The sequence below is a fragment of the Dasypus novemcinctus genome, chromosome 12, assembly GCF_030445035.2.
Source record: "Dasypus novemcinctus isolate mDasNov1 chromosome 12, mDasNov1.1.hap2, whole genome shotgun sequence".
NCBI lineage: Eukaryota > Metazoa > Chordata > Mammalia > Cingulata > Dasypodidae > Dasypus > Dasypus novemcinctus.
Window position 1 is genome coordinate 46,332,192 of NC_080684.1, and position 14,472 is coordinate 46,346,663.

The following is a 14,472-nucleotide window of genomic DNA, read 5'->3' on the forward strand; positions in this document are numbered from 1 at the left end:
CATTCCTCCTTAAAAACTTCCATCCCAAGATTAGACAAGGGAATTTTCAGATACTTTTTACAAAACCAGAAGAAAATAAATCATGGTAGACTCTTCAGCTGGTCAACCCTGCTAGTTGTCTTCAATGAGACATCTTACTTGACTTGTAAGGCATTTTGAAGTTCCAGCATTAATAATTTCATCTTTTAAAGTTAAATCCAAATGGAATGGGCTTTTTAAAAGTCTGTACCAAGTTTCTAAAATGGTAAGGAGAAAGATCACATGGGTGAGAGGCTGGCAGATTCTTGGCCCAACTGTGGGATCACATTTTAAGTGCTGAGTAGATACAGGTAGGCTGATGTGGTCCCCACCGAGGCCTGAGTGACAGACAGCACTTGGTCTGGATCTAAATTTGGGATGCTTAGGAGAGGATTTCACATCTTCCATTTTCCTGAAAAGGATGTGGGAAAAAAACATGATTATAAGAGCAAGGAGGAAAGAACTCTGTACTGGTAGTGAGGCAGCTTTGGTGGGTGATGAGCTAGCTGCTAATTACCTTTATGGGAGCAAAGAACCTGAGGGTTCAGTATCATGATGTTATTAATAAAATGATATGAAATATTTCAGGCATATGAATTGTATTAATAAAACCTACATACCCACCATCCAACTTAAGAAGTAAGACTTTAACAACACAGGTGAACACCCTCATACACCTCTCCCTGGAAAAGAGGCTCTCACACTCCAGGCTAGTGGGAGCCACTGATACCTTCTGCTTCCTTCCAGGAGGACAGGTCACTGTACTGAATTTGTACTGCTTCTCAACCTTTTAGGTGTGATCATGTATTTAAATATGTGTTAAGACAGCTTAGAGATGACTTTTATGGTCACTATAAGCTGGATAGCTTTGAAGAATAAGTGATGGAGAATTGAAGGGAAGGAATTTTAGCTATCACTTACTTGTTTGGAATCTTGGGCAGATATAGTAAAGTGTAAGCTGATTCTGTGAGGTTTGGGGGGAGTCAGATCTGCAGGCTGTTTAGAATCAAGATTGTAGTGGACTGTCTGTCTCAGGGTGACTCTGAGCTAGCTATAAAGTGAAACAGCAGCAAAATCAAATCCCTTTCAGAGCTCTTTTATTCCTTCCTACCCAGGAAAATATTGACCTCTCCTTAGCCTTCAGAAGAATAATCCTGTTTGAAATAAAAAATACCACTTTTAAATATTTTCCTAGAAAAACTTCATCAACCTATTTGAATGACTTCCTGGGAAAATGAAAGTTAGTGTTATTTATATACATTTTCTGGTGAATAAGAACCCAAAGAATTAAAGAAATATTTTTGGAGCAGTTAAATTTTAATAAAAATAAAAGAGCAAACAAGATTACTTTCCTTCTGATGATAAAATGCTGTATAATTTTATAATTCTGGAGAAGCACAGGTGTTCTTTATAATTTTTATTTATAGATTTGTTAACAGCCTATGCTTTACACCCTCTTCCTTTTTTCTTGCTTTTTCCTTAAAAAATACCTGCTAAGAATTTTCACCTAGAACTCATTCATGGACATCTGAAAAGGTATTATCTTTGGAGAAAGCTCACAGTTGATCACAAGGTCATCCAGTAGACTTAATTTTATTCAGAAGGCTGACATTTGAATCTGTGAAAAGCAAGCACTAAACACAACGAACATTGATGGGTAGTTACAGAAGTGATAGGGAGCTATGGATTTCTGAATTAACCCAATTATCATATGGGCAGGAGGAAGTCAGACTGTCCTTTTTTACCCACCGGTGTTCTCCAATTCCAATGCCCCTTCATAGCTGGGTTGATGGAAGATCTCACTGTTGGGTTTATCAGTGGTCTTTGTCTTTTTCCAAAGCAGATATTGAAGTGGAAGGAAAGTGTGTAAAGAGTACTATCTGCCTCTTCACCCTCAAAATCATAATTTTAATATCCTTACAGGACTGATAAGAGTTGTTTCAGGCTACCATTTCAGACTTAGCATTTTTGCTTTTGTTTTTCAGACTGTTTATTCTATGGCTCCATTCCCTTTCCCACAGTTGGCAGAGTTGAGGGAAAAATATACCTACAACATTACCCCATTCCCAGCCACAGTTAAAGCCACCTCAATTTCTGGGTAAGGTTTTTTCTTTCCTTGGTATTTTCATAATAGAGGACTTAATTCCTTAAAATATTATAAATATTAAGCTCTAGAAATATGTTTAAAGTAATTTGGTACTTAGAGTCTGAATGGTCTTTCCTAAAGGATTTTATGTAAATTCAAGAGTGGGTAACAATGTGAATGCAACTTTTAAAAGTGTACTTTCCCAAAAAGTTGAACATATTTATGAATATAAACTGAGATATTTAGCAACCCTACAACTTAACCTGAAACATAAAATATTAAAAATCTCAAAAATTAAAATAAGATGAAGCTTGTGCATGAATAGATAGTGTAGACAAGTTAACTTAATATTAAGACTAGAAATTGTCAAAAATATATATAGCAATTTAGTATATAAAAAATTGGTACATTATATCAATGGGGAAAAGATATACAATAGATGATACTGGGTCAGTGAGACGTAAATGTGGACAGAAAAAGAGTTAGAGTCACATACCTCATACCATACTATACGATAAATTCCATATCGATGGATGAGTTAATTGGAAAAATGAAAAATAAAATTAGAAGATAATGTGGAAGAATTCCTTTAGTTCTTTGGAATTGGGAAGGCCTTTGTAACTGACTCAAGATAAAAAACAATAAACAAAAATATTTAAGTACATTAAAATTTTTCTGCATGACCAAGCCAAAATAGAACAAAACAAAAACTCCAAAGCAGACTCAAAATTTGTGGAAAAATATTTTTAATTCATATGCCAAATACGGATTTGTATCTCTAATATATAAAGCTCCTAGAAATCAATAAGAAAATAACCACTTACCTGAAAAATAATCAAAGAATGGGTATAGGCACATAATATAAAAGGTAAGATCAGGGAAGCGGATTTGGCTCAATGGATAGAGCATCTGCCTACCACATGGGAGGTACGGGATTCAAACCCAGGGCCTCCTGACCCATGTGGAGCTGGCCCATGCCCAGTGCTGATGTGTTGCAAGGAGTGCTGTGCCATGCAAGGGTGTCGCCTGTGTAGGGGAGTCCCGTGCTCAAGGAGTGTGCCCCGTAAGGAGAGTTGCCCAGCACAAAAAAGTGCAGCCTGCCCAGGAGTGGTGCCGCACACTCAGAGAGCTGGCCGGTAGGATGCCACAATGAAGAAGGAGATGCACATTCCTGGTGCTGCTGATAAGAATACAAGCGGACACAGAAGAACACACAGCAAATGGACACAGAGAACAGACAACTGGGGGTGGGGACAGGGAAGGAGAGAGAAAAAAAAGTTAAAAGAAAAAGACAACATCAGTCATAGTAAGAGAAATGCAGTTTAAAACTAGATTGAGATATTGTTTCTTATTATTTTGGCAAAAACTCAAAAGGTTGATAACATATTCTGATGAAAAAGCCATAGGGAAACAGACACTGTTATACATTTCTGGTGAGAGGTTACTTTGATTTGTGGTGGGCAATTTGTCAGTATTTGCAAAATTGCTAATGCATATATCCTTTGACTCAGCAATCTACTCTTGTAATCATCCCACAGAAGTATTCACATATGTGTAAAACACAGTATGTATAAGGTTATTTATTGTAGCATTGTTTATAATAGCACAATATTGGAAATAATGTAAGCATGTACCATTAGCAACCCGGTTTCATCACAGGAGCTACATTATATACAATACAGTGCAGCTATAACAAAGGATGAGGCAGCTCTGTGTATGGATATGGAAAGATTTCTTAGGTGAGTAAAAGCAAGGTGCAGAAGAGTCTGTGTAGTATGCTAATATTTATGCAAAAAGAAAAATAAGACTATATAGTATGCATAAAGAAATGGAAGGATACATATGAAACTAGTAATAGTGGTTACCTATGGGGATTAGGTGGAGAACTAGACAGAAGTTGAACAGGGGTGGGAGAGAGAACATATATATTATACACACACACACAAACATACGTACCCATATGTCATATAATCCATATGACTATATTACTTTATTTAAAAATACTACTGTTTTCTTTGAATATTTCTTTTTCTTCTTTTCTGTTTTTCAAGACGACATGGTAAGGCCAGAGACAGTGATGAAGAGAATGACCTAGATGATGAAGATGCTATCGTTAATGCTCTAGGGTGTCTTGGCCCTTTTAGTGGACTCCTGGCACCTGAACTGCAGAAGTACCAAAAGCAAATTAAAGGTAAACAGAGGTAGCTCTCCCCTAAATGATTACAGTATGTTGGTTCACGTAACCAGGATATTATTATAACATGTGTGATTATCACTGTTTGGTAATTATGGCTACCACTATGTAAGATCTTTATTAAAGAATCTACTGGTGTGATGGTTAGAGAAAGTGGCCATGGTGGCTGCTGGGGGTAAGGAGTGGGAGGAAGAGATGTGATGTGGGGGTGTTTTCGGGACTTGGAGTTGTCCTGGGTGGTGCTGCAGGGACAGTTACCAGACATTGTATGTCCTCCCATGGCCCACTGGGTGGACTGTGGGAGAGTGTGGACTATTGTGTGGACCATTGACCATGAGGTGCAGTGGTGCTCAGAGATGTGTTCACCAAGTGCAATGAATGTCTCATGATGATGGAGGAGGTTGTTGTTATGGGGGGAGGAGTGGGTTGAGGGGGTTGGGGGGTATATGGGGACCTCATTTTTTTTAATGTAACATTAAAAAATAAATAAAGACAAAAAACCAACTTAAAAAAAAAGAATCTTCTATTATTTTTATCATTTAGTAGGATGTCCTTGGATTTATTCTTTAACTTTATATATGGTTACTTTTATACCCTACCCTCTGCCCCATTCATCTGATTCAACTTTATGTGTTCATTCCTTAGCATTGAGCCTAGCATAAAAGTAGATGCTTAATAAATGCTATTTGGATTGACTTGAATTCCTCTTTGACTGCCTTTTCTTCCACTATAAGAAGACCCTCTAAATCTAAAACATGGTTATCTAGCCTCTGCATGAATTTCTTGAGTGACAGGAAACTCAAGAAACTCATTCTGCAAGATTTCTCTGCTTAGTTCATGGTTTCTAGTTTCAATGAGAATTACCTCCACCTCCCGGTCTTGTGATTAGTTTTTCCTTTTAGAACAACACAGATCAAGTCTACTTCTTCTGCTTTATATCTCTTCAAATCTTTGAGGCCAGCCATGAAATTAAGATACCACACAGGATTATAGTGTAATTAATCAATTCCCATTTAACTCTTAATTTTTCCACTGACTGTCTCTTTGCCTTTCTTCTTTTGAGTACAGAGCCCAATGAGGAGCAGAGTCTGAGATCTAATAACATTGCAGAACTAAGTCCAGGAGCAATCAATTCCTGCCGAAGTGAATACCATGCAGCTTTTAACAGTATGATGATGGAGCGCATGACCACAGATATCAATGCTTTGAAGCGGCAGTACTCTCGGATTAAAAAGAAACAACAGCAGCAGGTTCATCAGGTGTATATCAGGGCAGGTAATGTGGTTCTTTGTTACAATCAATTTCATATCTGTCAATTTCACAATCTTAATTTGTAAAAGGAAGAACAAGTAATTCCTAGAATGGCTTTGAAATTACTCTAGTGCAGCATTGGCAAACATAGCTGGCATGAGCTAAGAGCATATTCAGCATCTTACTTTTTATTTTATTTTATCAGGCTCTAAAGAAGAAAAAGGCCGCGAGTTCTTTTTAGGTCCCAAGGACCAGCCAATTGATGGTATTAACACATCTTTACTACGTGCGCTTGTGGAGCAGGGGTTGCAAATGATTAGGATGTTGCAAAGCCATGCAATCCTTGGACTTGAGAAATTGTGGAGCAATGGTCACATAAATTTCACCCTTCTGAAGATAGAATTTAGTCATCTAAGCACTAGTAAATTAAACTACACACTAGTCATTTAGGTTGTAATGTAACATGCTGTGATCATTCAGGAGCCTGTGCTTCACTGACTAGTTAGCAGTATCCTGGAAGTGTACAGAGAAGAGCACAATTGTGCAGTTGGGAATGCTCTTTTCCAAGGATTGCCAAGCTTTCTTTTTTTTAATTAAAAAAATCCCAGTGGACAATCCATTTTCTTGTTTAATATGTGCTGATTTGGGAGTTAATTTGTCTTCTTCTAAGTGAATCTGCTAATGAAAATTATGCCTGTCAGAATTAACTGAGATATAAATTTAGCATGTTTTTAAGAGGCTGGTGAGCATATGACTGACCTTTCATAAAAACCGAATTTGCCTTCCATTTATCCGGGGGGAATAGGCAACTTCTTGAAGATCCTTACTTTATCCTAAATCATCAGGAAAACAATCACAAGAGTAATTGATGGAAGTGGATGTGGCTCAAGCAGTTGAGTGCCTGCTTCCCACAGGGGAGTTCCCGGGATTGGTTCCCAGTGCCTCCTAAAACAAAACAAAACAAACTACAATCAAGACAAACAGAAAAAAAAAAACCCAACTGACTCAGGGGAGCTGATGTGGCTCAGTGGTTGAGTGCCAGCTTCTACATACCAGGTCCTGGGTTCAAGCCCCAGTCCCCAGTCCCTAAAAAAAAAAAAAAAAAAAAAGTAATTGTCAATAACAGCACTTTAATTTTCAAAACATTTATACATATAGTTCATCATTTTGTCTTTAAAACAAATTTCTGAGGAGGGCAGGGACAGATACTCTTATCTCTTTCTTTTTTAAGTGAGTTTTAGAAATAGGCTTTACTTTTTTTTTTTAAAGATTTATTTTTATTTATTTATCCCCGCTCCTTGCCTCTTGCTCGCTGTCTGCCCTCTGTGCCATTCACTGAGCATTCTTCTGTGTCTGCTTGTCTCCTTTTGTTGTGTCATCTTGCTGCACCAGCTCTCTGTGGCTGTCAGGTCTCCGTGGGGTGCGGGCCAGCGTCCCTTCACAAGGAGGCCCTGGGAAGCGAACCCAGGGCCTCCAGTATGCTAGGCAGGAGGCCAATTGAGTGAGCCACATCCGCTTCTCCTTATCTCCTTTTTAAAGATGAGAAAGAGCAATTCAGGAGGGTCGAGTGATTGTCTAGGGTCATATGACCACAGTGAGTGACCAGGCTAGGGCTAGAACCAAGGTGTTTTGACTCTTTGTATAGTCCCTTTTCAGCTACATAATGCTGAAATGGGATGGTAAATAATCAACTAAATCAGCCCAGTGACTTGTCCTCTAGCCAGAGGTCAGCAAACTATGGCCCAGAGGCCAAATACTGTCCCCTGCCTATTTTCATAAATAAAATTTTATTGGCACATAGCCTTGTCCACTTGCCTACATCTTGTTTATAGCTGATTTCACACTAGAATGGATAAAATATTTATAATCTGGGCCTTTAAGAAAAAGTTTGTCAACTATTCCTCTAAATCATGTTCTATGTGGTTCTCTTTAAGGGAGAGATTGTTTCTCAAAGGTCAAGTTCTAGAATAGTGATTCTTAAATTTTAGTGTGTATATGAATCACTTGGTGGGCTGCTGAATGCAGAATCTGCTTCAGTGGGTTTGGCTTGGGCTGAGTATTTCCAACAAGCTTGTAGGTGATGCTTGTGCTGTTGGGCAGCGACAACACTTTAGGAAAGGTTGTAAGATTTATTTTTATTTATTATTTCTCCCCACCCCTCGTTGTTTGCACTGCTGTATCTGCTTGTCTTCTTTGTTTCTTTAGGAGGCACTGGGAACTGAACCCAGGCCCTCCAATATGGGAAGGAAGTACCTAAACACTTGAGCCACCTCTGTTTTCTGCTTTGTTGTGTCTCTCATATTTTTCTTCTTGTGTCTTTTGTTGTATCAGCTTGCTGTGCTTGCCCGTCATTTCAGCTTGCTGTCCTGCTCGTCTTCTTTTTTAGAAGGCACTGGAACCTCTGCTCCCTGCTTTGTTATGTGTCTCATGGTTTCCTTCTCGTGTCTCTTGTTGTGTCACCTTGCCATGCCTGCCCGCCCCACTGGCTTGTTGTCTTCTTTAGGAGGCACTGGGAACCAAACCAGGGATCTCCCATGTGGTAGGTGGGAGCTCAATTGTCTGAGCCACATCTGCCTCCCAGGAAAGGTTTTAGAGGAGATAGGCTAGGACAGGATTAGCAGCACAGGTGGAGATATTGGCCTTGAATAAGAGGCAAAGAATGTCTGTTTCTGAGCCTTAAAGATGGTAAGGATAGTAGTTGAGGTACCAGCTTCCTAGATTAGGGAGGACAGGGAGCTGGGACCTTTCAGACCTAATAGCTTCTGTTTTCATGGAGAAATTGGAGGAAAGGTCATCTGCTGGGAGTGAATAAGTTAGTAGTTGGGTGGGAGCTTTAAAAAGTAATGAAGGGAAATGGTTGTGGCTCAAGCAGTTGGGCTACAATCTACCATATAGGAGGTCCAGGGTTCAATGCCCAGGGCCTCCTGGTGAAGGCAAACTGGCCCGCATGGTGAGCTGGCCCACGTGAGAGTGCAGCCCTGCACAGGAGTGCTGCCGCACACACGAGTGCCAGCTGACGTGGAGAGCTGGCGCAGCAAGATGATGCAACAAAAAGAGACACAGAGGAGACACAATAAAAGATGTAGCAGAACAGGGAGCTGAGGTGGTGCAAGAGAATGATCGCCTCTCTCCCACTCCAGAAAGTCTCAGGGTTGGTTCCTGGAGCCTCCTAATGAGAATACAAGCAGACACAGAAGAGCACATAGCGAATGGACACAGAGAGCAAACAATGAGGGGGAGGAGGTTGAGAAATAAATAAATAAATCTTTAAAAATAAAAGTAATGAAGATTTGGATAGGCCAATCCCATTGGATAGGGAAATGGGAGAGGAAAAGAAAGATTGTTCAACGGCATTGAGGACACAGCAAAAATAGGAAAACATGAATCTGAAGGGCTTTCGATCCACATGGCTGTGTGATTTTTGCCTCTAGCAGTTGTGAGCAGCTTGGTTTCAGAAAAGAGAATGTAGATTATAAATTCAGGAGTTGGGATTTTGCCAGCAACATACGAAAAAGGAATAGGGATGCCTGGGATGGGTGGTGGCTGGTGAGGCAGTGGTCCAGGTGATCACATAGGCATCTGGGCTGGGTAAGGGTGTAAGTGAGCCAGAGATGGGTAAGAGGCTACAAGAAGAATGAGGGAGCAAAAGCCAGAAGTCTCCATGACTCAGTACCAGGTGCAGTAGGATTGATAACACATAATGTAGATCTGCATGATCAAGTATAGGATGTAAACATGGGTATGGAATGGTGGTGAAGGACCTGGAACGGGGGAGACTGAAGAACTCTGAGTTTAGGTAGTGGATGGACCTGCCACACAGATGGGAAGGTTATCAAGGAAGATGATAGGACAGAATGTAAGGAGACAGTTGTCAGGGTCTTCATTGGAGAGCGGGGTGTGACCAGGGGTAGAAGACAACAGTAGATTTAAGGGTGGAAGGACCTTCACCCAGGTGGTTTAAGGGTGGAAGAACATCAAAGAGAAAGATTTCTACACAAAGGTGGAGGGGCCTTCTCCCTGCTACTTCTGCCACTGCTGTCATCCTGGGGCCCTTGAGTGTTCACTGCTGCAACAGAAATAGGGGCCTCCTCATAACCACAGGAGGAGGACAATAATATCATGAAAAGTGCCCTCCAGAAGGACTAAGCTTTGGTGCTTTCTGATTTTCAATTTACTTTCAAAGTCCGTTGAGGAAACAAGTGACTTTTTGTACCTAGGATCAGGCATTGATCACCTGTGGTTACACTGCATTTTTACTACCATTTATCACCTTTCTCGTTCTGCTGTCTCACACCTTATTACGTGCAGTGTTTTTGTACCTCTCAGAAGCTCGCAGCTGGTAATCCATATGCTCATCGTGTTTGTCTTGTTATTTTAGAAAATCTTTAGATTGTCTAGATAAAAGATCTCTGAGGTTGCTGCTCAGAGACAAAACATCTCTGCAAAAAATTTAGGTTCCTGGACTCTAATTAGAAATGAGTGGTCAGAGTCTCCATCCCTTTTTATATCATCAGCCTATAATCTCCTCCTTTTTGAAGAGAAAACTCTATGGCAGAATTCAGTTCCTGCTGCTTTCAGTCACATGACTCTGCCAGCACCTGGGAAATAGATGGGAAGGGATACAGGGGAACATTCTCATGATCTCTTTTCTGTAATGGATGTGTTTCCCTGGGGTATGTTTCACAAAACCTTTCAACATTTCTTTCAGACAAAGGGCCAGTGACCAGCCTTCTCCCGTCCCAGATAAACAATTCTCCAGTTATAAACCACCTTCTTTTAGGAAAGAAGATGAAAATGACTAACAGAGCTGCCAAGAATGCTGTCATACACATCCCTGGTCACACAGGAGGCAAAATATCCCCTGTGTCTCATGAAGACCTTAAGACAAAACTCAACTCTCCATGGAGAACTCACATCCGAGTCCACAAAAAGACCATGACGAGAACCAAGAGTCAGCTGGGCTGTGGGGACACCATTGGGCTGATAGAAGAGCAGAGTGAGGGCTGCAAAACTAACAACTCGGGGGTGGTGGAGGAGTTTTCCTTCAGTTGTGCGGCGACAGCTCAAAGAGAAGGCAGCAGCTCTGAAGGCACTGGAAGGCGAATCGAAGGACAATCTCCAGAGCCAGTGTTTGGGGAGGCTAATGCCAGTGTCTCTGCAGTTCAGGTGAAGCTAGAAGTCTTGGAGCTGAACCACAGGGATGCTGCTGCTGAAGCTGAGCCCAAGGTGCCCTTGCCCAGCCAGCGGCACTTCTTAGAGCCGACTAATGCACCTGGAGAAAACAAAGCCACCAGCAGACCTCCCCAAAGCAGCAACCCTAAAACTCCCATCTTTAGCCCCTTTCCCAGCGTCAAACCACTCCGGAAGTCAGCCACAGCCAGGAATTTGGGATTATATGGTCCTACAGAAAGAACCCCAACCGTGCACTTCCCTCAGATAAGCAGGAGCGTCAGCAAATCCGGAGGTGGAAACAGTGGCACTAAGAAACGATGACGTCTCCTAAGAACTTTGTCTCCTGATGTACCTTTTTATGGGAGTACAAGGTTTCCAGCTGAATGACTCCAACAGAGTTTTAATTGTCCAATGAAAATGAGCAGAGAGGTTCTGAGATGAGTAACAGTCCATAAAAGGGCAATTGAACGTTTTATAAGGAGAGCCAGAATAGGGATGTTTTCCCATGGTGACATCCACTTGAGAACTGATGCAGTGGATTCTAATAGCAAAATAAATATTGTGCTTTTAAAATGTGAAGGTTTTCCAATTTTTCATTGTGAGCTGTTTAGAAAAGACTATGTATCTGGACTGTTAACCCCTCTTCCTTCCTCCTTCTCTGAGGGCCTGTAAGGTCCCCTGTGACAACACCCTCAAAACCTTCCAATTCTCTAGTGTTTTTAATACTCAAGCATGCACACACTACCTTGCTAGAACAAAAACTAAAAAAAGAAAGTAAGTCTTAGTTGCAAGAAACTTCTGGATTTCCCTCTTCATGCCCAATGAGGGGATGTCTGGGTGTTTGTGTTTTCCCTTAGTAATTTCTTTCAGCTGCTCAAGATGCTAAAGCACATAGGAAAAAAATATGGATAGCCTGTTTTTAACTTTGTGTTTCTACCTGCAAAAGGATGAAAACTTTTAGTTTGTTGAAATTTAGGTTGATAACCAATGTGAAGATCTTACACAGAGAACACAAATGGGTTATACGTTAAGCAATTGTTCTGAACAGCTTGCTGGTTCCACTAAGCTTTCCCCAAGGTTCATCAGCTCCTCTCCAGGTGAGCTTTGGTCCTCAGTGGTTTGGATCCTGCATCTTCCACCTTGCAGCACATTTACCTGCCTGGTCTCCGTGGCAGAGGGGCAAATCCTCTGCTCCCAAAGAGCCTCCAGCCTCAAATGCCAGAACATAAGCACCTGCAACTGTTACTTGAATTTTATGCTTTTTTGATTGGAGTGCTTTGTTACTTGAACACTGCCTTTCTCCAGAGAAGGCTCTTGTGCTTTCTAGCTCTCTCTTGCCCACTCCTCCCCTGGTCCCAGTGCCCTTTATCTCCACTATGCAGATGGGAACGCTGAGCCACACAGAGATGAAGTAACACTTGCGTTACTCAAGGTATAACTCCTAGATTTCCTGGCACGTAGGCACGTTTCCTCCAGTGCAGTAGGCAGGTTTAATGCTCTTTGTACACAGATACATCGGCTACGTAGGTCATTAAAATGAAGACTCAGAAGCCATTCCCTACAGTCCTTTCTGACTCAAAGGTCTTTTCTCCAAATGGTACAGAGTCTCTTGATAGAGTTTCACAAAACCAAATCTGACCTTCTCCTGAAAATGTAGCTCATTTTTTAATGCTTCATGCAGATGTCCTTTGGTGGAACATAAGGCTCCTCCCAACTTCATTAGAAGCAGACACTCAGCATCTTTATCCTTGTCCCTGGAAGACTTTGGAGATGCTTTCAGGAATGTTGTTGATGCAGTCAATATTAATTTGATCTAATGGGACTGGTAATTCTGAGACCAAAGCAATAGTTTTAGATGGGGCTTTTACTATGAGAGGTACTAATTTTTTAAAAATAGAAAATGTGGTTATGTGCACTTTTTGCCAAAAAACATAAGAATGACATATAAAGTGAGAAAAGCATTCTGTCCCCTTCATGGTGTTTTTACCGCCAAATGAACTGAAGATGGAAAATATGACTAATACGTTCCTGCAGTTCTGGTCTTGAATTCTGTCATGTCTGAGGTTAGCATGCAGCTTCTTATATAACAGCCATGCCCACAGCCCGAGTCTTGGAAAGGTGTAGGTGGAGAGTTAGGCTTATTTGCACACCAGCCCTGGGAGAAGAGACCTACCGCAGTGACACGTTCTTCTTCCATCTGCTAAATTTTACAGATAAGAATAGTTCCACTTCATATTCTTTTTTTCCTTTCCTGTTGCAAATGAGTCAGAATAGTCCTGTTTGCTCTTTCCTCTCTGAGTTCAGCTCACCAGCTCCCTGATGGTCCAGGTTCAAGGAGGTGGAAAATGGGGTGGAGCCAGCTTAGGGCTTACCCTTTACATGCCATGCCCTGTAAAGTCTCCTCTCGTCCATTAGTTGGTGGTGGTCTTCCTGGGAAGGGGATGGATGACATGGGGTAAGGTTTGGGGTTAACTATTTGTTGAATGAATGAATAACTGGAAGAGTAATAGTCTGTCAAGGTGAAAATGACCTTGTTATGATTTAAAAATGGACATTGCTGTTACAACACTTTTCTGTACCAACAACATGCATGTATTGTGCCAAGTAGTGACAATGTGAATTGGTCAATTTATGAACCTTGCCTACTTCAGAAAATAAAGAGACCTGCAGTAGCCTCTACTACATATCATGTACAAAGACTAGTATGGACTTGATATCTTCCCTTTGTACTGGACACTGTATGCAAGCACCAGAAGTACTTAACAAGTAGCAGTTTTTTATTTTTAGATTTGTTTGTACTCGCTCAGCACTTACGCAGAGTCAACGCATCTGTTGGCTCCTCACCTGAGTTCTATAGATGATCTGAACCTATAGGTTGTAACTGTTTGGAACATTGTATTCCTTTTTTGTCTCTTGTTCTGAAGGATTGTATTGATTACAAAGGTATATGCATAAAGACTCTTGTTATATCTGGGTGCCATTTTCTGTTGGAGCAAGCATGGAACACTGTTGCAGCATTCCCCTCTCCCTTCTATCTTTCTTCAGTGCCCATCCCTTGGTTACATGAACCAAGGAAGCAACTCAATATGGTCCATCTTTTCAGTCTAACCGCTGGTGGCATGTCACCTGCCCAGAACTTGGTAGAATAGCCTGTTCCTGTATGAGTAAGAGAGCGTTTACTTAAGTGTGTGTGTATATGTGTTTGTTAAATTAACCTTTAGACATTTTCTTTCTTTTTGTGTTAATAAAACAGGTCAATAAGAATATGATTTAGCTTTCTGGTCTTAGGGTTTTTAGATGACTAGAGAGCTGTGACCACGGCTCTAGCCATCTCTCCTTACAAAATCTCTCTTAGTTTCTGGGTCACCATCTTTTCTGCCTGCAGCAAACATATGAGGCAGCATTTAAAATAAATGTATTATTTTTCTTAATTAGAAAAGTAACAAAATTAATAATATTTGGAAAAACCCAAAAGAGCACAAAGGAACCATTGGCTCCCTGATATAGGTCTTTCCGATATTTCCTTGTACATTTTTTAAGCCTTTATTCAGTGATTACTTGCCTCCCATAAAGTTTGAACTTATTGTACAAGCAGTGCAAGGGAATGCCTGTTTCTCTAGGCCCTTGGAAGACACAGCCCTTTCTTTCCCTTTTCCCCCTTTTCTGGGACCTCCAGCACACTGTTGATAGAAGCAGGATAACTGGCTTTTGTATCTTGCTTCTGACCTTTAAGGGAACCATTAAGAAAGAC

The 14,472-nt window shown here is 40.9% G+C and overlaps 1 protein-coding gene across 3 annotated transcripts in view; it reads left to right on the forward strand.

The window, feature by feature from the left end:
- TBC1D30 (TBC1 domain family member 30) overlaps positions 1-13,690 on the forward strand; it is a 114,477-nt gene extending 100,787 nt beyond the window's left edge. For 2 of the 3 annotated variants that reach the window (XM_058308370.2, XM_004449534.4), the window contains 4 exons: positions 2,004-2,116; positions 4,156-4,295; positions 5,367-5,573; positions 10,258-13,690. In XM_058308370.2, the coding sequence (XP_058164353.1) occupies positions 2,004-2,116; positions 4,156-4,295; positions 5,367-5,573; positions 10,258-11,042 (1,245 nt within the window). In that variant the 3' untranslated portion in view covers positions 11,043-13,690. Of the gene's footprint in view, positions 1-2,003; positions 2,117-4,155; positions 4,296-5,366; positions 5,574-5,754; positions 5,815-10,257 lie in introns of all 3 variants that reach the window. The other variant, XM_004449533.3, reaches the window with a different exon arrangement.
- The last annotated feature ends 782 nt before the right edge of the window (positions 13,691-14,472 follow it).